The 22,756-nt window shown below is 43.1% G+C and overlaps 1 protein-coding gene across 1 annotated transcript in view; it reads left to right on the top strand.

The window, feature by feature from the left end:
• The first annotated feature begins 5,146 nt into the window (after positions 1-5,146).
• LOC138265619 (putative serine protease K12H4.7) overlaps positions 5,147-22,756 on the top strand; it is a 313,417-nt gene continuing 295,807 nt past the window's right edge. The window contains exon 1 of the mRNA XM_069213485.1: positions 5,147-5,357. Within this exon, the coding sequence (XP_069069586.1) occupies positions 5,187-5,357 (171 nt within the window). The 5' untranslated portion in view covers positions 5,147-5,186. The remainder of the gene's footprint in view (positions 5,358-22,756) is intronic.

Raw genomic sequence — 22,756 nt, 5'->3', positions numbered from 1 at the left:
TAAGGGCACTGCTATGGTGCTCCAAATGTCACTGAACTTTGGACTTTTTAGCCTCATCACAACACTTCACAACTCCAGAGTACATGGACATGCCCTGAGCTGTCTGGTCTCCTTTGTCTCCCAAAGTACCCAGCGAATCAGGCTCCTGCCCTACACTTTCAAACTCATGAACCTCATATGTGTATTCCCTCAAGGATCATCGCTGAGAGCTACCCTCTTCAACATCTACATGGCACTTACTCACCCATGTCATAAGATCCCATAGAATACACTTTGTCTCGTAGGGAGATGGCACCAAGCTCGTCCTCTCCCTCACAGACAACAAACACACCACAACCTTCCTAACCTGCATGTCAAAGGAAGCAAACTAGATGAAACAGAATGCCTAAAACTTAACATGGATAGAACTGAAGTTCTGATCCTCAGGAATGAGAGCTCTCCTGGTGGCCAAAAGACCTAGCACCCACGCCAACACCAAAAACCTTGCCGTCATCTTGGACGACAGACTCGTGTCGAAGCCAGATTTGTCTGGAAGAGAAATGACAGTCAATACACAGTCATGGTGATTAAATTAAGCAAAAGTGTATTTGTTTTAGCCCAAGGTGGAAGACACATACACAGTGACACATGGTCGGGCACTTCGTGCTTCTCAAGTTGGGAGGAACCTTTTATAGGTTTCAACACTCATTGGTTTACAGTACAAATACTATTTCATCATCTATGAGCAGCTTCAAGACCTATAATTGATAGAAAAATAATTATATTTTAAAGGAAAACAAGCTTATCGGTAGAGTACAGTATGACAGTGATATCTCAAGGGGGGCTGTTCTCGTCTCGTATCTCAGCTTCAAGACCCCTGTTTGGGCTAATTGCATTTCATATGTCACAACCTAGCCTCCCTAAAGGTCACATTCCGGGTACATGGTGTAAAACGCTATCATTTTCTAACACGTCACTTTTATCTAAACTAAAAAAATACTATTCTCAAAAGTGAGTGCTCTGGCAGGATGTTCATGGCAAATTAGCCAATTATTTTCTCAGGTTTCTCAGAGCTCTGGGTTACAAAGCATACACAGAGTTGAGATAAGATGGCCTTGTGTGCCTACACTCTTGCACCTGCATATTAGAATTAATTCAGCAACACTAAAGCTTCTCATCTTATCTTAAGTCGCAACTTTCACAGGAATGTGAGCATGGTCTTTGAAAACTATTTTAAAAACACAATTCAAAATGGAGAATCTATTGTTAATGTTTGAACAATGGTTCAAATCTATAAATCTATATATTTTTTATTCTTTCACATTCACAATGGCCAAACAAGTGAATGCGTCACCTCCTCCTGCTTCTTCATCCTACGTATGCGCCGCAAAATATTCCAATGGCTCCCCACTGACACCAGATGTACGGTCACCCAGGCCCTCATCACCAGCAAACTAGACTAAGCACTCTACGCTGCCATCATGATCATCTCATACAATGACTCCATACCACCCAGAATGCTGCTGCCAAACTCATCCTTAACATAACATACACTGGCTACCAATGCAGAAGCAATGCCAATTCAAACTGCTCACACAAGCATACAAAGCCCTCGACAACGACAGACCTGTCTACCTTAACCACGGCCTCAACTTCCACCAACCCACCAGACACCTGGGCACAGCCACAGTTCACCTTGTGAAAATTCCTTGCATCCGCAAGAGGTGATTCCTTCCACATTGCTACCAGATCCTGGTATGGCATTCCATACCATACCATATCAGGAACTCCTCATCCCTACTTCAGTTCTGCAAGAAACTGAAGACTTGGCTATTCAACTAGTCAGGGTACCCAATGGGGGATCATAGCCCTATACAAATCCTCATAACATAGCATTTGGCATTTTGGAGAGAGTTCTCCAATTACTGTGCTGATAAACTTTTAAGTCTTCAAGCAGTAGCTGTAGCGAGTGTAGGAAAGTACCCTCTTTCTTGGCATGGTTACCCCCATTTTCTGCCTGTTGTCAGTGTGTCTGATTGTCTCCACTAGGATCCTGCTAACCAGGACCCCAGTGGTTATGTTCTCTCCCTTAAAACTTGGTAACTGTACCTTTTTCTCCCCACATTTGGCACACTGGTCGCCCCATGTAAGTCCCTAGCATATGGTACCCAGGGCATTGGGGTTCCAGGGGATCCCTATGGGCTGCAGCATTATTATGCCACCCACAGGGAGCCCATGTAAAGTGTTTTGCAGGCTTGCCATGTCAGCCTGCATGAAATGGGTGCACATACCCATTTTCACTACAGGTCACTGCACCAGGTCAATTTAAGTCACCCCTATGGCAGGCCCCCTCAGCCCACATTGCAGGGTGCAGGTACCTGTGTGTGAGGGCACCCCTCCACCTGCTGCCACCCCTCAGACAGGTTTCTGCCCTCCTGCTACTTGATCTGATCAAGCCCAGGAAGGCAGAACAAAGGATTTCCTTTGGGAGAGGGAGGTAACAGCCTCTCCCTTTTGAAAAAGGCGTGACTGGCCTAGGAGGGATAGCCTCCACAAGCCACTGGTATGCTTTGAAGGGCATATTTGGTTCCCTCTGTGCATAAACCAGTCTACACCAGTTCAGAGAACCCCCAGTCCCTGCTCTGGGGCGAAACTGGACAATGGAAAGGGGAGTGACCACACCTCTGTCATCACCATCCCAAGGCTGGTGCCCCGAGCTCCTCCAGAGGGTCCCTGGGTTCTGCCATCTTGAATCCAAGGTTGACAGGGACCTCTGGGAGCATGTGAGTGGCCAGGCCAGGCAGGTGACATCAGAGCCCCCTCCTGATAGGTAGCCACCTGGCTAGATGACCAATGCCCCTTTCAGGGCAATTTAGGGTCTCCCTCTAGGGTGGGTCCTCAGATTCGGCTTGCAAGATTCCAGCAGGACTCCTCTGCAACATAACTTCGACTTCTAGCCACTAGAAACCGCGACTGGACCTTCCAGGAACCGACAATCTGCATCCACGAAGAGACTCTTCTTGCAGCATTGTTTCCATGGCTCCTTCCAGCCTCTGCAACATTTCCCCGGCTGTGTATCCTCTAAGGGTGGCAAGTCTTCAGCCTTCATGAGAAGGAAGAAGGAATCTCCCTTGGAGTGAAGGAGTCACTCCCCTGCATCCGCAGGCACCTGCTGCCACAACGACCACCTGCTTGGATCTCCTCTCATCTGGCTGCGTGGATCCTTCATCACGGGTGGTGGTCTGGAGTAGTCCTCTTGGTCCTCTCTGCCAGCTGTCCAACTTTCCTGGAGGTAAGCCCTTGCTTTTCCATGCAGGGCAGTACCCCCGTGCACTGAGTCTCTTGCAGCTGCCAAGGCTTGTTTGCATCTCCTCCAAGGGAACTTCAAGCTACGTGCAGCTCCAGCCCAAAGGACTCCTCCCTGCGACACACAGCCCTCTACGTGGTTCTCCTGCGGCGTGGGACCCTACCTCTGTGTGATACGTGGGCTCCTTCTGCAACTTCTGCATCCTTGTCCTGTGGGGCTCCTGTGGGTACTGCCTCTGCTCTTGGGGACCCTCTCTGTCGCTGAGGTTCCCCTGCAACTCCTCCTCCTAGGTTGAGTCCTCCTGGGTCTTGCTGGTCCTCGTCAGCACCAGTTTTCTGTGAACTGCGAATTTGCCTTTGTCAAGGCTTGTTGGTGGAATTCCTGCACCAACAACCGTCTGCAATCTTCAGGGTGGGACATCTTCTACATCCGTCAGGAACTCTCCTCTGGCTCCAGTGTTGCAGTGCTGACCTGAGCTTCATCACCGTTCACCATCTCCTGCAAGTACAGCTGTGTGGGTAGTAGCTCCTACTCCTCTTGGACTCCACTGTGACTCTTGGACTTGGGCCCCCTCTCCACAGGTCTTCCTCTCCAGGAATCCACCGCTGGTTTCTTGCAGTCTTGTCTGAGTGTCTTATTTTCTTCTTTTCCTTCCTTTTGGGTGCTTTGGGGAAATTCCAGTGATTTACTCCTGCTTTCCTGGTCGCTGGGGGTACTGTTACTTACCTCTTTGGTTTTCTGGTACTCCCAACTCTTCTCTACACATTCCACTTACCTAGATGGGGGTCCTGTGTTTGCATTCCACTTTTTGAGTATATGGTTTCGGCTCCCCTTAGGGCCACTATTGTCTAACTGCATTTGCACTGTATTCTAACCTTTTCATTGCCTATAACTGTTTACTAGTGTATGTAATTAGAGTTTTACTTACCTCCTATTGGAGAGTTGCCCTTCTAGTATTTTGTAGTATTGTGTGACCAAAAATAAATTACCTTTATTTTTGTACAACTGAGTGGTTTCTTTCGTGTGTAAGTGCTGTGTGACTACAGTGGTTTTTTTAATGAGCTTGGCTGCTCTCCCACAGCTACATCTAGAGAGCCTGACTTCTAGACACTGCCTACACTTCACTAAGAGGAGATACCTGTACCCGGGATAAGGTGTAAGCACCTTGGGTACCCACCACACACCAGACCAGCTTCCTACAGCGAGATATTAAAATAATTATAAATCAGGAGTATGGCATGTACACATTGATGTATTCAAATTACCATAAGCTTATTAACCCACTTGTATCATCAGTCCATGCACTATGAAGCTCTATATCAAAGCCCGACCTATTGACTTTGACATTGCATGTACTTTGCGCTCTTGAACTAGTGTTACTTTTCCAATTATAGAAATGCAGGGCGACAGATAGGGAAACAGGGACTTTTACGAGATACTCACGCCTGACAATAGGCTGCTTGAAAGTTCTATGAAACACCCAGTGAGTACTGCAGGAGAATATCTCTTTATGTCTGCTTCCATTCAAAATAAAATGACGCCTCTTCCTGTGTGTCACGTCTTGTTCCTTTACTCTTCTTCAGAGGTCTCAGTTCTATCGCCCAGTTAAGGTCGTTATAGTTGTATGCTGGGATTTGTAGTCGTATTTAAATACCTGGAAAACCGGTATATCAAGTCCTCGAGTCAAAGGAAATACAAGCATGAATTAGGTTCTCACTCATAAAAGCTGAAAGCTAGAGAGCTCTACGAACTTCCTTATTTTCAGTTGTTAAGGGAACTTTGCCCTGTCCGGGAGCTTCTAAAAATAATTAGACTAACAAGGAAAGCGTTACGGCAGCGCACGTGCCTGTCAGCTGACAGTAGGTCATATGACCCGTTCTCTGCTACTCCAAGTGCAGACATGGCTTCCACGGCGCTGCGTGTGTTTGTGCTAGGTTCGCTGAGCCTAGGTTTGTTTGCTTTTAGGTATCAACAGAAGTTTGTTACCATACCTTCCCACCCGGCAGAGGAGCTATGGTTTGAGCAGAAACTTGATCATTTTGATGGAGCTGAAAGCAGAGTTTGGAAACAGGCAAGTAAACGCCGGTAACAATATTCTCTTTCTTTCCTGAGCTGCATGAAAAAGGCAAAATTAGTCGAATTCATATTTATAGGTGTTCCTATAGCCTAATTCTATGTGCACTCTCCTGTTAATTGGAGGCGACCTAATTGAGTTCAGAGATGGAACACAGATGGAGCAACTAGTCTGAAAGAAACCCTAAACGAAATGTTTTCTTTGACTTTTTTTTTTTTAGCAATTTCCCGATAATAAAAAAAGTGTTTTAATATACGTACCTCCTCCTCTGTACTTTAGAAATGCAGTGTTCTATTAAAAATTTAAAGATTGGAACGCCGATGCAAAAATTAATTCAATAACCGAAATGATCTCGGATTGCTTGCCCGCTGAGTTTTGTATGAAACAGCTGGGATTACTGTCATTGTTTTTATTGAGTGAGACCTCTGATTCTTCTAAAGAAATGTGAGTTTGTGACCAAAAGAATGAGCAGGCAAGCAGCAGCGGCTCAAGTACATTAAAAATAGTATGGACATGGTGAGCTTGAGCACAGTGAGAGCGGGGCCATTCAGTGGCGGGGGTGGGACCAGAGATGGGGGAGCATAAAATATGCTGCAGCTATTTTGTTGGATGTCACCTTCAGGAAATGCATACAATATATAACGCACACACCTTAAATGAAAAATGATTTCAAGGTAAATTAGTCTGTGGGCAAGACACACTTTTAGGACATGGAAACTGGGTTAATGCCGTCAGTGTAGATGTCTGAGTATGTAATCAGTCACTGAACTGACTCCTGAGTTTTGTAGTGGGAAATAGTGACATGTTTGTTTGTAATGCTGCGAGGTCCTACCCTGCAACTTAAAGCACTTTGGACATGTAAGTCCTTAATTTAAAAGTGTGCAACACACATCATAAGGTAGCCTGCAGCAAAATGTGCAAAGTGGTTTAGTGCTTTAGATAGAACAAGTATTTTCAGAATACGTAATATTAGTAACATGAAATCAGACTGCAAGTCCGGACCTAGTGCAAATCCTTTCTAGGATTCACCAGCATGTGCGCACTTGCGCACTGTGCTTGCAAATCTCTTTGTGAGTTAAAAACTTCTTAAAAGGGTCTTAGAACCCACACCTTACCTCAACTTCCCATTTGTTTATTGCAATGTCGCTTGTGATTGGCCAGCATGCCGTACTTTCACCTCCTGCTCTCTGCTTTGCCGTTGTGTGGAGCCTAGACCAGGTACAGCGTCCATTCACTGGTTATTGGCCATTGCCCTTCGACTGACCGCATACTTCCCAATGTATATTTTTTACTTTTACAAATGCAATCTCTAGGAATGCAGGTGTCTGCAGTCCGTCTGCTCAAGCACGCTGTATTTGCTTTTTCAAAGTCATTAGTGAAGCCCCTTTTTTTGCCCAAATCTCCCTCCCCACCAGGTTGTATTACTTTCCTTGCTCATTTTTTTCCAATACACAACCAGTTTCGATACGGCCAGGGTCTGTGCTGCAGTCTACAAAGGGACATTGAGTCCACTGCTTCTTGGCAACACAGTACGGCCTTTTTGCTCTACGTTCTGAGGGAAATGTGATAAATATTATGGAAATAAGTGCATGTAGTGCTACAGAGTTTCAAATACTGTCCAGCTAGATGAACTGCAGATCCATACCGGGCTTCTTTTTCGGCAGTTATTTAAATGTGCAACATTTATAGTGTGCCTCAGTGTTGAGCTTGGGATGTTTCTTTCATTTATGTCACACTCTCAGCCACAGGCGCTCTACACACTGAGCTACAGCGCTCACTGGTGGTACAATGTATATGTATGTTTATCTTTTTTAAAGCACATCTTTCTTTTAAGATAATGGGTGTTATGCTCTCATTTTTTAAAACAGTTTGGGCCCTCTTTACAAGTGGCTATGGGTGGCTCACAGCGGCAGACACACAACCATTGAGCTATCCCACTCTGTGGTGGCGCATGCTGTGAGACTTTGAGGGAGCGTAGCTCCTATACTCAAAATTAACATGAAATGTTTATGAACTAATGCATAATAATGCCGCATAGAAAATGTTTTTATGTGTTAATGCTAAAAACGCGCCTGAAATTCGCCCACGGGGAGTGGCCACCAATGTATGCAATGATTAATGAAGCTGACTAGTAATGAAATAATTGATACATTACTGTATGATTTTGTACTAATATTTCGAGTTATATATTATAGTTTTGCTAAGAAATCAATAGGCCTTAGTTAGCATGAGCCGAGGCCTAGCTGCCCGGTTTTATATTGAATGTGTTTTTCTAACGTGCAGTGTGCTGACTTGCTGAAGGACATGTACTCTTATTTTTCCAAAGCTAGAAGATGAGTGTAACCGTAGTAGATCCATTCTCATGAAATTCGACTTGCTCAAGGAAACATTTTTGCTGAATGCAACAGTGTAGACTAGATACAGGTACCAGGTCGCCTAAACCGGTACAGACAATGGACCTACTGACTGAGGATGCGAGAGGACCACGAGAGTATGAAATCATACCGGACATTCTTCCCGCTGGAGACGTCAATCACAAGAACCAATAAACTACGTGAGAACTGTTATGGGGTGACACATTTTTATATTACCAATGAAACCCATTGGATGGAGATAGTTGGGTGCCAACCCTATCCAATCAGAAATTAGGGGACTGTACAACAGAAAAGGGATAAAAACCTTGGACACAAGGAGCCATTAGGAGATGCCATTGCGAACTTTTGCTATGACCCAGACACTTTGTCACTGTACATAGAGACTTTGCCGTTTGGTTCTTCAAACCATCCTTGCCCTTATCTTGCCCGTCTTATACTCCTCCTTCTGAGGGAAGTGTCCCTTCTTTACCCGTCTTGCTGAATTCCCTGGCTGATGGCGAGTCAACTGATGTCCTGAGGACCAAGACTGTCTCTGTATGCTGACCCATTACGGAGGATAACTATTGATGATGAAATTGTAATTGTCTGTTTGCCTTTCCTTTCTAGGTACCAACTGCTTCTTTTGACAGAGACCATAGATAGATGTTTTCCAAATTTGTATTACTAAATTGTTTTGCATGAAGCCCAACATGCCAATGCTAATTCGAGTTTAGTTAAGGGGTTCACAAAACGGACGCAAATAGACAAATGACTGGACCAATGCTTTGTTGAATGATGCACTAATGATACTCTGCTAAGGTTAATTCATGCTGACGTCGTGCTATGTGCTAATGTTTGTGATCTTTGCTTTGATGAACTCTTATTCGAGTTGCCAGATTATGACAATGCTGATGTGTTTCATGGTTTTGAGACTAATAAACTTGCTAGTTGAATTGTAATCAATAGGGGATAAACATCACAAAATTGTACTAATGTGGTGTGGTTATTCATGACTGAAAGGTCATGGTGGTTTCTGAGTCTAATTGATGACGTTATTGACTTGTTGATTGACATGTTGATCAGTTATCTCGTCCTAAGGTGTCTTCAATCAGGGTCAAAAGATTCATTGGCCTAAAACGAGTCCCAGAGTGAATAAATTAACTAGATTGGGACGCGTTAACAACTTCATAACTTAAAAATTACTATTTATCTGTGCACCATTTATGGTGGCCTCAGTGTTGTGCTTGGGATATTTATTTCATTCATGGCACACTCTCAGCAGCAGGCGCTCTACACACTGAGCTACCTCGCTCACTGGTTGTACAATGTATGTGTATGTTTATCTCCTTATAAAGCATACCTTTCCTTTAAGATCATGGGTGTTGCACTCTCATTTTATTAAAGAGTTTGGGCCCTCTTTACAAGTGGCTATGGCCTGCTCACAGCAGCAGCTGTACAGCAAATTCAGCTCCCACCCTCAGTAGGGGCATAGTGTAGATGTTTGTTTATCTTTTAAGAAAGCACAGCTTTCTTTCAAGAACGTGGGTGTTGAAAAACATTTTTCTAAATTAAAATATGTCGCGATGGCTTTTAAATATTTTAAATGATTAATAGTTACTTTACTAAATAGTGTTACACTTAATAACTTACAAACCTCTTAAATATTATTTACAAATACAGGTAGCTATCTACCTGTAGAACATTTACAGTGAGCCTTAGTGTTGCTCTTGAGCTATTTCTTTCATTCATGGCCTGCTCATAGCGGCAGATTCTTCAGCCACTGAGCTATATCACTCAGTGTGGCTGCAATGTCCATGTGTGTGTATCTTTTACTAAAGCACACCTTTCCTTAAGATTGTGGTGTTAAGAAACACCCTCTTGTTTGATTATAGATTGCAGACCCTCTATACACGTGGATTATTACAAGGAAATGCTTTATCAGAATGCTGCTTACTTTTTCACACAATAAAAACATCATTTATAGGTTTCCGAAAATGGATTGCAATATAATAAAATTTTGAAAATGTGAGTCCAGCCTGAAGGCTTTGGAGGTCTTTATATGGACACCAGATACTTTACTCAATGCCGTTGTGTTAACAATTAACAAACATTTTAATATTTCAAACCACAGGTAGCTAGCAACCTGTAGCACATTTACAGTGACCTTTAGGGTTGCGGTGTGGATTTGTTTTATTCATGGTCTACTCACAATGGCATGCATTCTATTCACTGAGCTAACTCATTTACAGGGTGTGCAATAAATGTCTATGTGCATGTCTCGCTCAATCAGAACCACTTAACAAGCACTGTCAAAGCAATAGGTTGTGCCTATCCAAATTATATTGACTTTGTCAATGTTTTTTTTTTTTTAACATATTGCAGAGCAGCTAAGCTGCTGTCCAAAATAACTTGAAACTAAAAAAAAAAATTAAAAAATGACAAGGACAATAGGCAAAACCTGTTGGCTTTGCCAATGCTTGTTTATTAGGACGACCCACTCCAAAACTCAGCTGGTGTCACCCTTACATTACCTCTTAAAAACAAAAAACTCTGTCACATTGAAGCCTCAAATTATTACACCATTATTTGAATCCATATGGTGCCCCCCAAGCAGCTTTTTACATTTGCTGATTAGCACGCAGCATAGGTTTACCCTTCTTTACGGTAGCAGGCACCCTGGAGAAAGGGCTTGTTTCTTTATTCACTCAGTCTCTTCCTTGGTTTCATAGTACAGGAGACCCCTTCCCTTTCAGTCTCAAGCACCTCAAGGTTGGTATAAACCATTCAGAAATGTTCTTTAAGTATAGAGAAACTTTTTTTAAAAAAAATGTAAGAAGATTGGAAATGTCATACCCAGTAGATTCTGACGGCGGGGGAAACCTGATTAAAGTGTATGCCGGAGAGCTAGTCCCCGTGTCGTTTGGGCAATGATGTTACCCTTCGGTAGGAGATAACACCTGGTTCACTTATTATTCGGTACAGGGGATGCGTTGGGGCAGCCTGAACGCAAAGACCGTCTCAGTTGCCCAGGTGGTTTGTTAAGCATTCTCGTTGGCTTGAAAGTTCCTGCTGGGAATGAGAGCCTGTGCAGTTAGAGAAGATAGCACGTGGAATTATCTACGCCTCCACACACACGTGGAATGGCCACTGGAGTGCAAAAGGTGATGCGGACCAGCAGGTCCTGCACTAGAGATACAAAGCTGAAACTGACAGACTTCAGACGAGCATCACACCGTGTGCGACATAGGACTTTCAATATTTTTAACAACTGTACTGACTTTGATAGTTAACACAGAGAATACATAATATTGGTTTGGCCAGTATTTTTGTTGGCGTGAGCATGACATTGTTTATTTTTAAAGGTCACAATATAATGTTTTTATAAGCCATAAACCAAAACCGTATTTAAAACATTAAGTGGTATGAAAATGATGTAGGAGTGTCCATTTACATTACATTAGTAAGGTTCTGGTGTAAAAATTTGGTCAGCCTATAATGAGTAATCAGTTTCTGCAAATCTCAAACTTTTGTGGGCATCCTCTGGCTGCATGCACCACCTTTCGACAGTTAGACTCCAACTTGTGCCCCTTTACTGAGGTGGCCTTGTTAAAAGTCTGTATTCTCGCGGTGAACCATCTGGCACGTCTCAATCAAGTTAACATTCAAAACATGTTTACATTGTGGATCATGATCGGTTTCGTTCTTATTCAGTTTGTATTCGACCTGCAGGTATCCGAGCTACATCAGGCCCTTTGCTCCCATATATCATCACACCCATTGTAGAGTTTTTGACTTACTGCAAGGCTCAAAACCGTCTAGGGCCTGGAGTCTAGCAATAATCCATTCCAACGCATTGGACTTTTTGGTGAGTACTCCTCCCCATTTCTTATGCCTAAGGATGGTATTCCCTATCAATAGCACTCATAGATAGCCTTTCTCCATCAAGGCATGCTTTTCTGTGGTTAAAGAGGACTTCTGGAGGGAGGGAGAATACCCTTTGAATAATTAACAGCATAGTGGCCCAGTAATATTTTCAGCTATCCTGAAGAGTGAATATTAATGTTTTCACCTTTGCAGTGGACCTAGTGAGACTTGCAGAGACCCAACAGCCTAATCTAGAATGTGTATTAATCGGCAGGGAGATACTTTTTTTTTGTTTGCCGTGGCCCAGCCCTTAAATGAAAAGAAGAGTGTACGACAATGTAGCAGGCCCAACCGAAACTGATACAGGGCTTTCGTCAAATTATTTTCCTAAAAACATTTCCTGTTGTCTTAGACAAATAATTCCAGATATTTTAAACCCTAGTGATTTACCTAGAAGTAGCAAGTGGCCTGGGGCTTCCAGCCAGTCGCAAGATACAGGCTTCCCTAGTTAATATAGGGCTTGTATTTGCCAAACGTCCTACTAATGACCTGTAACCTATTTAATGTGGAGTTTAGGTCCTTGACATACAGCAGTATATTATTGACAAACAAAGATATGTGTGCATCCAAAGTTTTCAGACCCCCCAAAGGTCTCTTAACTAGCGCGTGCCTGGTCCAACAGGCCATTGGATCATTAGTAAGGCAAAGAGTAAAGGGGACAATGGCACTCTTCTTTTGTAGCCTTGTGAAGATTAGGGTGTGGAAAATCTCCTCTTTAACAGTTGTTCTGGCCATAGTCCTTAAAGGGCAGACTAAGCCAAGAAAGACACCTCGGGACCAATCCCTAATGGCTAATGTTAACAGCCCATGTGTTTGTGTAAACTGATTGTATTGCTACTTATTTGGATTATCTGAGGGAGTAGACTATGCAATTGTATAATCTATGGATATTCAGTCCTGTCGATCTCTGTGGCATGAAGCTTAATGAATTGGAGTGGAAGTATATATTCTACCAGGTCTGTAGAGCTCCCTCCCAGCAGTCAATGCTGTCCCTTTTGCTTAAACATGCCAACACCTTGCCTGTTTAATTTCTAGTTTCTTGCAGGCAACCTTTGAGCATTTAGATATTGCTTCTCCGTGCCATTCTCCTCTAGAGTATCAAATACTTCCTTCTTTTGGCTTTGTGTCGGTAAAGATTTAAGGGCCCAATTTTTATATTGGCGGATGGACTAATCTCCTTTAGCCTAGTGGAGGACTTTATGTCCGCCAGGCTGAGACTACTCCAACGCCAAATTTATAAATGTCCGCCAGGCTGGCAGTCGTTTATAAAGCACTGGCAGGAACCACCCTGGTTCCTGTCAGTGCATTTTCCTCTTTGGTGTAGAGGTCCATCAGCGGGATGGAGTCCTGTATCAAACAGTTTACTTTTTTTATTTTCAAAAAGATAATACTGAAACTGGATTTTTTTTTGTTTTTTTTAAATAAAATGCTTCTCCCATAGCCATGGGGACTGATAGTGCGAAGAGGATTTTTTTGCAGTTTTCCCTCCCCCTTACTCCAAGGCTTTCCTGGTGGTGCGGTGTTTTGCTTTATTTTTGACTAAGCCAAAATATACACACTGAAAGGAGTCGAAAAGATTCTCTGGAACGCACTTCTTAATCTGAAGAAGACATTTATTATAGCCTTTCGGAAGGCTCGTGAAGTAAGGTTTGAATAGTGTACTTTTAAAATGTGCAACCATGAAGTAAGACCATGTATAAAGAATCTTCAATCTATAAACAGCAAATATATACATGGAAGGATACAAACACTTATATCGATATATATTTATACACAATTCAAAGCAAATAATAAAAAAAAAAATGAATCACCGTAGGGCCTGTCAGGTATTTCATCTTTCTCCTGCCAGCAAGCAGATGACCCCGTTCGACCGTGAGATAAAGAGATCTCGACCCTCATGGGAAATATATATATCAGGCATTCGACATCTAAATCCTGATTGAGGTCTCTGAATCTCCTACTGTCGATCAGAGTCTCTTTTATATCTTTAAAAACCCAAAGAAGGAGCTTTCTGAAAAATCCCCTCCTGCTGGCTATTTTGGGTCAGGGTTGGAAGAAACAGGTTGGAATTGGCCAGTTTCGCAAGGTGTCTCTCCCAAGCCTAAGCCGTTCCCTGCTGTACCATCCTTATTGTGCTGACTGACTAACTCCTCCATATTATGTCCTAGCTCTTCGGTGATAATATGTCCTAGCTGTTTGGTGAGAAAGAGTAAATGCAGAAATAGGAAACACGTTGCATAACATGTTTGTATGGAAAACCACTCATACCCTTAACATGACAGTGAAGCAGTGAAACTAAGGCTAAGCTGAATACAAAATGGAGTCTGTAACTGGTGATCACTAGTTTGATGGTGGACATCCAAGCCAAGTGCAGAGTGGTGCTACACAAAGTCTGTGGTCAAAATACAAATATCACTACAAGCGGACAATGAAAACTGACCTGTAATTCCAACCATCTAAATTAGGTTGGCAAAATGACAGGTTGGCCTCTGACGTCCCTTACTTTGCTAGCCCATCGGCAGAGATTAATCATGGCAAAGACGGAGTAGCCTCTGACGTGACTATTCCTAAGGTCTGCCTTGTGTATAAATTTGGGTGTGGATCGTATGCTTGGTATTAAGGATACTCCCATCTACTGCCAAGAATTAAACCACGGCCCAAGTCCCCAGACTCATTCTAAAAGTTCTCCATAACCATGAAGGGCTCCTCTGTCTCTTTCATGTTCATAGTGTGTTCTCTTTCCACGTATTCTTGGTTTAGCACCATTCTACATCTCTACTTTGTATGCTTCCCTAAGTATCACCTAGGACTACAGTGCAATCATTTTCCTGGTGATAATAATCTGTCATCTCCATTAATTTTGTTAAAAGCAACATGTTGAGATTTCGGGCATCCATAGTTGTTTGAAGTGGTCAGTGGTTTCTTGATACCTCCTATAGGCATCTTTCTGAACGCTTGCCCTATGCTCAGCATGATAAAGATATAGTTCAGTCTGGAGTAAGTATGTGCTGTTGAATGAAATTAGTATTGTCTTTTAGCCCAGTGTGCAATTTTCCATATGTCATCCATTCCCATTGCCCTACAAAACCGTCCAGGTGTTATCGATTTTTGAGTATGGACGCTTCACTGGCCGAAAATCTGTTCTTCTGTTAATCTCATATGATGGTAAAATCCCCACCCAAAATCAAAATGATTTCCGGAATCTGTACTAGGAGTGCTCATATTTTTAGGGTCGAGCCTGCGTCACATGCGCATGCGTATCGCTAGCGAGACGCTTTAGGTATTAGAAAAGGGCTCTGAGCCCCATTGTCTTTTATTGGCAAGTTGGCTTGCCTGTTAGAATCCGCTTCTTTTGATTAGTGGAAGGCACGCACACGTCATGCCTTTTCCGGTGGTTAGTCCTCCTTGAGCGCAGCGACCAAGTACAGAAAACATGCGAGGGTCGCTGGGTTTGTGGACTACTTTTTCTCTATTTTCACAGTGCGATCTCGCCGGGCAGAAGTTGAGTGCTTCGCATACCATCGACCTTGTTTTTTTTTTCTTTCCTGAAACTGCAGTGCTTTAAGTGGGCCGGTACGAGTACTGGCGCTTTTTTATTTGGAGAGGGCAAGTACTGACGCATCTCAAGGAAAACGTAATATTTTTAATTGGAGAGTACCGGCACTTTTTGGAAAAAAGCAGGTACTCTGGCACAGGATACCTGCACTTTATATTTTCCATTTCAAGCACTGTCTGAAAGCACTGCATTTTGTCAAAAAATCTACATGCCCTGGTGCACTGCCATAATACACAGCAGACAAATGAGAGAACGTGAGGCATGGTTGCCTACAAGGGGTGCTGTATGTCGGGCAGTTTACAGAAGTCGGCTTTGGCACCTTGCTGCTAGACTGGACTTGAGTACGGCTTGTCTTTAGAAAGCCCCCCTCTCTGCCTCCCTGGCCGTCGCGTGCCAATCTGAGGTAAGCCTACCTTGCGAGGCTGACACCGCGCAGACCAAACAACACTCTGAAAGTATTTTTCCCCAGTCATATGTTTGACAGCTAAATCCTGGGGTAAAGTCAGATGGGCAGAGGTTGCATCCTACAACCAGCCTTCCCTCTCACCTGTGCCTTGTTCTCCCTCCAGCCAGCACTCAATGTTGTCCTCCTCGCCCATACCTTTGCCCCCTACCCACCTTCCATGTTGCTTCGGCCCCCGTCAACTCCCTGCCCCACAAACTGCTTCCCTATTCTTTTCTTTTTTTTTTATGCAATTTTGTGCTTAAATTAAAAACATCTATTTTTGTGCTGCCTTGCATGTTAGATTGTCAAACTTAAAGTACTTGCTGCATTTTGTGGGCGTCAGCATGCTTATTGGCGTGCACCTCCAAAATTACGCAGTGACTGAAAAAAGCTTTTTTTATTTATTTTTTTACAAAAATATTAACCATCTTGCACAGCATAGCTAAATATCATGATTATAGATAAGTTAGATTTATTGGCTTTGCCAGAGTTTATTTTTAGACATACCATTTGCAAGCAAACTTAAGTGTGGTGCCATCAGTCAGACTCATTTCAGTACTGGAAAGAAAGTAACAAAAAATGTAAGTTGTGGAAATCCACATTATTGTACTGCTTCTACCTACTTTTAAAAATATCTGCTGTAAAGTTCCTTGTTTGCGTATGACATGTTATAAATTATAATCCCATGGTGTTCCATGCTGAGCGAAAAATTGTTTATGCTGGAGGAGAACTGTTCGAGCACTCACCAATTCTCTTTGTAACACTTCTTTAAGCGCCCCTCTGCTTCTATTGCTTAAATCAGTCTTTCTCGGGTGCCAGTGCACCTGACCTACGACAGTGCAGAGGACTACGAGAACAAGAGTCCCCGAGGGCCACAGAAGAACTCTGTAACCACCCACAGCAGAGTCAAGCCATCCGATGAGTGCATTTTTTCTTTAAGTGTGTGTGTTCCCCCTTTTTTTTTGTTTTTTTAATTGAAGAACATTGGAATACAGCAGTGAGGAGAAGATAAGTTGGGCCCCAGAGTATGTGCTGGCCTTTTATTTTCAGGCATTGGGGGAACAATCAGTAGTGCCTGCACATTGTCCGGCTTCATTCAGAGAAGCAACCTGCAGAGATAGGGAGCTTTGTCCCTGGTGTAATCTCTCTGTGGGCTTGTAAACACACCCATGTCGCTCCCATCAGTTTGGTTGGTTCATGGGCTTGCTTTTTAAAATTCGCTTTTATTTCATTAGTGAAAGACATGCATGCCTTTTCTGGTGTTTACCCCTCCTCAACTGCACCGGCCAACTACTGAAAACATACGAGGCTCTATGTTTTCAGCATGGTTTCTGGACTACTTTTTCTCTTGATTTCGCAGTGTGCTCTTGCTACGCAGTAGTCTGGTGCTTTGCATGACATCGACCCTGTTACATGCATAGTTGCACTTTTGCCAGTTACACGGATAATTGTACTTTTGCCGATACGTTTCACTGCGAGCGAACTTCTGTTTCCTTTTGTGTGTCTGCTTTGTGCTGATGGCGGCCGTCTGCTTGCTTATGTGAAACTTTTACTTTTCAGTTTGTGGCAAGAAAAGTCCGGTTTGGAGTTTACAATGCTAATAGCTCTAGCTCTAACAAATGCGAGACCCACTGCATTGCAAATGCTTGTTTCCATTACAATTTTCTGTAACTTCAGGATAGGTATACAGTTATTAATACAATCTTTTTCCATGCCACAATCCCATTATAGCGGCACAACTCCCCGGTGGGTCTAACTACGTTCTCTGCTGGATCGGTGGTCCGTTTGATTGTACCTCCAGAGGCATTTACTAATAAATGGTATTTGCCTCCCCATGTGGTAGAGCAACTGGAACCTGCTAATTGGGTTTCTTCAATCAGTGTGATATCAATCCTATGTTGTACTGATGATTGTTCTTGTTTTGTTGCTCAGCCCATTAACATTCCAGGATAAAAAGCACCAAGTAACCTTTCTATTGTGACCCGCTCTATAATGGAACATCACTATGTGTAGAGGCCCTTTAACTCTTATGCTTCTGAGAAAAATAATGCGATCACCAAAAGCCATCATTACCTTGAGGTGAAAAATTGGCTGTCTTTGAGAGTACTTATGATCCTCAATGGACCAGTTAACAACATTGAATGTCATCAGCTTGTCATACCAACTTCTTTCTACCATCACGTTTTGTTGACTGGTGATCTAAATGCACTTTTGGGCAGATTCTCTACATTCTTGGCTCTAGTTCATAGGTGTTCTCCATTTCTCCTGGGTCAACTGAGACATCAAGGCAAAACATCACATCACACACCTTGATCAGTTGAAGCTTTGGGTCTGGTATCTCTTAGTCATTAAGTCAGTCTTTGCAAAGACTCAAAAATTAAGCTTTAAGGAGGTTGCAGAGAACTATCTCTCTCTGTCCCGTAGAGTAACGCTGTCTCCCAGACTTCAAAGTTATTCTGAAGATAGTGCCTTACAGTGTAAGTGCTAGAAAGCAGTTCAGATCATATCCTCGCCCCTGGATGTTTTGTTTCACTATTTTCTGCCTACATGTACATAATGACATATTCTTTTTAAGATATCACTCTGACTGGACATTATGTACATGATGTGCGATTTGTGTGTCAAACTACATGAAATCCGAAGGTACTACCACCCCTTAGATGCGTGACCTAGCTTTTCTTAGAGAAAACCGAGGACACCAATAAAAAAATGAGCCTCGGCATATCAAACAGTTCTGGCATTGGCTGTCAGCCCTTTGTCTTTGCCAATTCTTGTTTTGTTGAATTTTACTAAACTTTGTTGGGAAATGTCCATCAGCAATCTTAGAAAAAAAGCATTGACTAAAAGTTAAATATATAGGCAGAAATATGTCATTCACAGTGAAGCTAGCCAATTGCTTAAGTGGGCCAATCCATTGCCCCTTACTGTATGTTATAGTGGGCGAAACAAAAGTGTGAATGATAGTGAACAGTCCAGTAGATGGAGTGGCTGATTGAAACTGCTATAAGTAGACAAATGTGCATCACTTTAGCCAAATCAAAAGGTCTTGGCTAACGCCAGACCAATTGACAGTGCCCTCTACAGACCCTGCCCAAGAGTTCTTGGTTCCCAGAGGGCAAGTAAATTGCTTTTCATATAATTAGGACCAACGACCTGAGGCTGGTGTGTGTCATGCACATGCTTTGGCATCTTTTTGCTGCAGGCACAAAATCTTCATGTGTTCAGTGCTTTACATGGGAAAATAAAAGTGCAGTATTCACCAATTGAGCTATGACTGAGTCGGTATGGCGAGGAGTCTGGTTTAGGGATGGGGCCGGGGACAGAGCTACTGGGAAACATTTACTGGGAATCAAGATTTCCTTAGCATGAGTAATAACAGTTGCACTTCTGCAGTCTGTGGTTTGATAAACGTGGTTCTGGGTAAAGGTGCTGCAACTAATGTTACACCTCTGAAGCCATAGGGATTGTAAAATATCCAAGTATCACACAAAACAAAGTGTAGCAAATGTTACACCCAGCATGAAACTGGTAAGGTGTGCTATTTCACTGGTCTTGTATGATGTGGGAGTGCACCGGCATTTAGAGACAGCACATTCTCCAATGATATGACCACTAAATTGCACAGACATTAAATTTTACTGATAAAGCTATAGGCCTATCAAGGATAATGTGTGTATTGGGTTCCAGCTAGTGGCGTAGCCAGTGTCATGGTCCTGAGTCCAAGGAAGACAACGGACTTCTGTACAAACAAAAACAAAACTGCAGTAATCTGCGCTCAGTACGCCAATCGGACCTCTCTTCCACTGCACCAATGAAAGCTAGGCCCTTGGTTCCAGACAAGTACCATGCTTTGCTTTGATCCTTTTAAATTATTCTATGACACTTCAGAATTACAAAACAACTGCTTAATTTTTCCTCTTTTCTAATTTTGAAATATTTGAACAATTAATTAATTAATTTAAAGGTTTTTAGTTCTGTTGTGTTAGTAAAAAACGACATCCTACATACTTTAAAAAATCCTCTTGCTCTGCAGTCAGAGAAAAGTAGTAAACGTCAAACTCTATGTTAAAAGAACAAGGAGCAATTTGCTTGACATTCGACCTCGGTGACGAGCAAATACAATAAAATAAACAAAATTTGAGGGCATCTTTTATGCTCTTTCACCTTCTTAACTCAGTACGGTTATTTGGAGGGTTGGCCGTACTTCTAGAGCCTGCGCGTCTCCCTGGGGGTAGCAGCTTGACACAAATGTGGGGGAAAAAATACAAAAATCCACCCGACAATAATACAAGAGATTATGCTCATGGAGCGCAAACATTGACCTCGATGAGTGATTAGCCCAATTTACTTTTCTTATCCTTTGAAGATCACTGTAGCCGACCCTGTGTAAATGAAGAGTCTAGCAGCAACAGAAATCGAGTCCAGGGCCTTCATAGACGCTGCATGGATGAAGGGCCCAGCAACAGGAGTCCAGTCTTTGCGTCCTGGGTCCCAGATGGTGCTGGATGGTAGAATCCAGGCCTGGGTCCCTACTGACACTGGAGGCAAACCTGCTCAGTAGCTCCTGCTCCTGGCAACCCCCTCTTAGACTATCTTCACTACTGTATGGCAAAGAAGGAAGAGAAAGCCATCGCAAACTGTTTCCCTTCCATTCCGCCACATAGCGAGCTGGGTGGAGACGTCGCAGGTTTTTCTGATGCCACCATGCTCGTCACTGCCAATGTGAAATGCTAATCGTTTGATCATGCACCGCAAAGTAAGAATGCTGTGTATGCTCACATGGTCACCATTTCTTCCGGAAATCCCAACATGCTGCAGGCAGTACTGGTACTCTCCTTGGGCATTGAGAAGTTAAGGGGTGAAAAAGAAGAAGAAAAAAAAGTGCCGGTACTGCGAGTACCAGCCCATTTAAAGCACTGCATGTGTTTAATGTCTAATCTCTAATTTAAGCGTTTTGGGCTGTGCAGTTCTGATGTGCCTGGGTGCTGTATCTTTGCAAATATGTGGATCGCAGGAGCCTGATGAAGTGGCAGTTCTGACTATCGGCTTTCCAAGCCTATTTTCCATTGTATGCCCTTCTAGTGGCACCAGTCGGCAGTTCAAGACTTGTTGTGGCGTCTCGATCTATGCATGACTGTGCCTCCTCCAGGTTGCACCTGGCTTTTACAGATCACATTTCATCCACCATTTTCTTTTGGCATAAGACATTTACGCTGTCGCGTTATGTTGCACATACGAATAAAAGACACACAACACAGGTCGCTCCAATTTCAGATGGATATCAGATTGCATTTAATGATAAAAGTGAGAATCTCACATAGCTAGTTATGTCATCAAGGTTTGTTAGGACCAATTTATTTGCCACAAAGATAGTGGGCGCTATGCAGTATCGGTGTGTTCCTGGCATAAATCTGAATGCCAGAATAATTTTAGTGTATGGGCCAGAAGTCTCGTTTGAGGGCAGGTGAGTTTTGACACCTATTGGGTATAAGTGTACACTTTCAATGTTTTATACACTATAAGTGGAGCATGCAGTTGGAGTCAAGCAAAATAGATCTAGTAAGGTCTATATTTTCATACAAGTCTGTGCTAACAGCGGTGTAGTTGACCCAGCATTGAGTGCTTCTTTGCAAGAGTCCATTGATTCTTTGGGATCCTCTGTATCTTACATCAAATGTGTTGTATGAATTTCTGTCGCTTTTGCTGCCTCATCTTGGACTGAGTGCTGTATTCACTCAATTGAAAACAGGTGGTTTAATTGATATTAAGGGACCAAGGAAGTAATCATTCAGCTTGGTGCAATGGGCATGCTATGTATATAGTTGCAATTAAGGGGTGACTATAGTAAACTACACCGTACCATGTCCTGTTACCTACTGAAGAAAAGAGTAGATTTTCACTACAGTGTCATTTAGGCTAGTGGTCATCCTGGTGGCAAAGGCTATCCTTTTTTCTAAATAAGACCAGTTTTATCTTGATTTTATAAGAGGGGCTGATGGACCCAACTCGGGATCTGTGGCATACAGGGATTACTAAGCCACAACCATAGGGGTGATGGGTGTTTACTACTGTTATCCCAGGGCCATACCTAATGTGGCTTTTCAAATTAAACACCAAGTACCTCCCTGTAGCACCTGACACTCTATAGTAGATGTAGCAGAACAGACTAGGGTATACTCGCGGATGTGGTAAGGGGATTGAGACCTACAACTAAACAAAGTTCACAACAAGAACACAATTCGTGTTCGGACAATATTAAGTATTTTATTCCTACAATAACCCAACACTACATAGTTCTTTAATGTATTACAGGCAGAACACCGAACTAAATACTACCTTGTAGTATTACTACGTTAATGTCCTGTACTACCGCAGGAGTCCATACCACACAAGTGTGGAATCGCATGTTGAAGCTTCATATGAATATGGCAAATGTTTAGGTTATCTCCAACTCCTCCAGTTGGTGACCATCTGGTCAGTCTCTGGTATTATTGTTCAGAAAATTCTGGCCTTCCATAGTTCAGCCGCCTCCACTGGCTGAGCAGTTACAGCTTTACCTATGCCACAGATGCAGCTCAATCTCTGCCAGCACTACTTCTGGTATCATTAGGCCTCATGTCTGGCCCTGTCTCCTTCCCAGGAATGTTTACTAGAGCAGATAGTGGAGTGGTCTGCCTGAGAAAGCAGTGGATCTCGGACTCTGGGTTGGCATTCGTGCTGGCATGGATTTGTCTGAGGATAAATACGCCACACTCTCCATGTTTTCTTAGAGTAGGTGCTCCACACTGCGGCACGGGGAAGTTGGTCCCCCCCTCCCACCCAAAGGAACTCATATGATGTAGTGGTCCGTGTGGTGGGACGCAATAAATGTTAACCGACATAGGCAGGTACACTATAAAAAAAAAAACACATCCGCCCTGAGGCGCAACAATGTCATCACCATGGAAGTCCCACTGAGCGCAGTCCTACTGCTCTAAGACTCTGTTCTTCTGTGGTACACTACCACATTGGACACAAACTCCTGGTACAGTTCCTCTGACATCGACCTCCGCACAGGTACTGCACATCTCATATGCTTCGCAGTGTCTCCTTCTGGGAAGGAGTCTATAGAGCTCCA

Source organism: Pleurodeles waltl, chromosome 11 (assembly GCF_031143425.1).
Source record: "Pleurodeles waltl isolate 20211129_DDA chromosome 11, aPleWal1.hap1.20221129, whole genome shotgun sequence".
In the NCBI taxonomy this organism is placed as follows: Eukaryota; Metazoa; Chordata; class Amphibia; order Caudata; family Salamandridae; genus Pleurodeles; species Pleurodeles waltl.
Note: the sequence above shows the minus strand (reverse complement) of the source record. Positions and strands in the feature narration are given on the sequence as shown.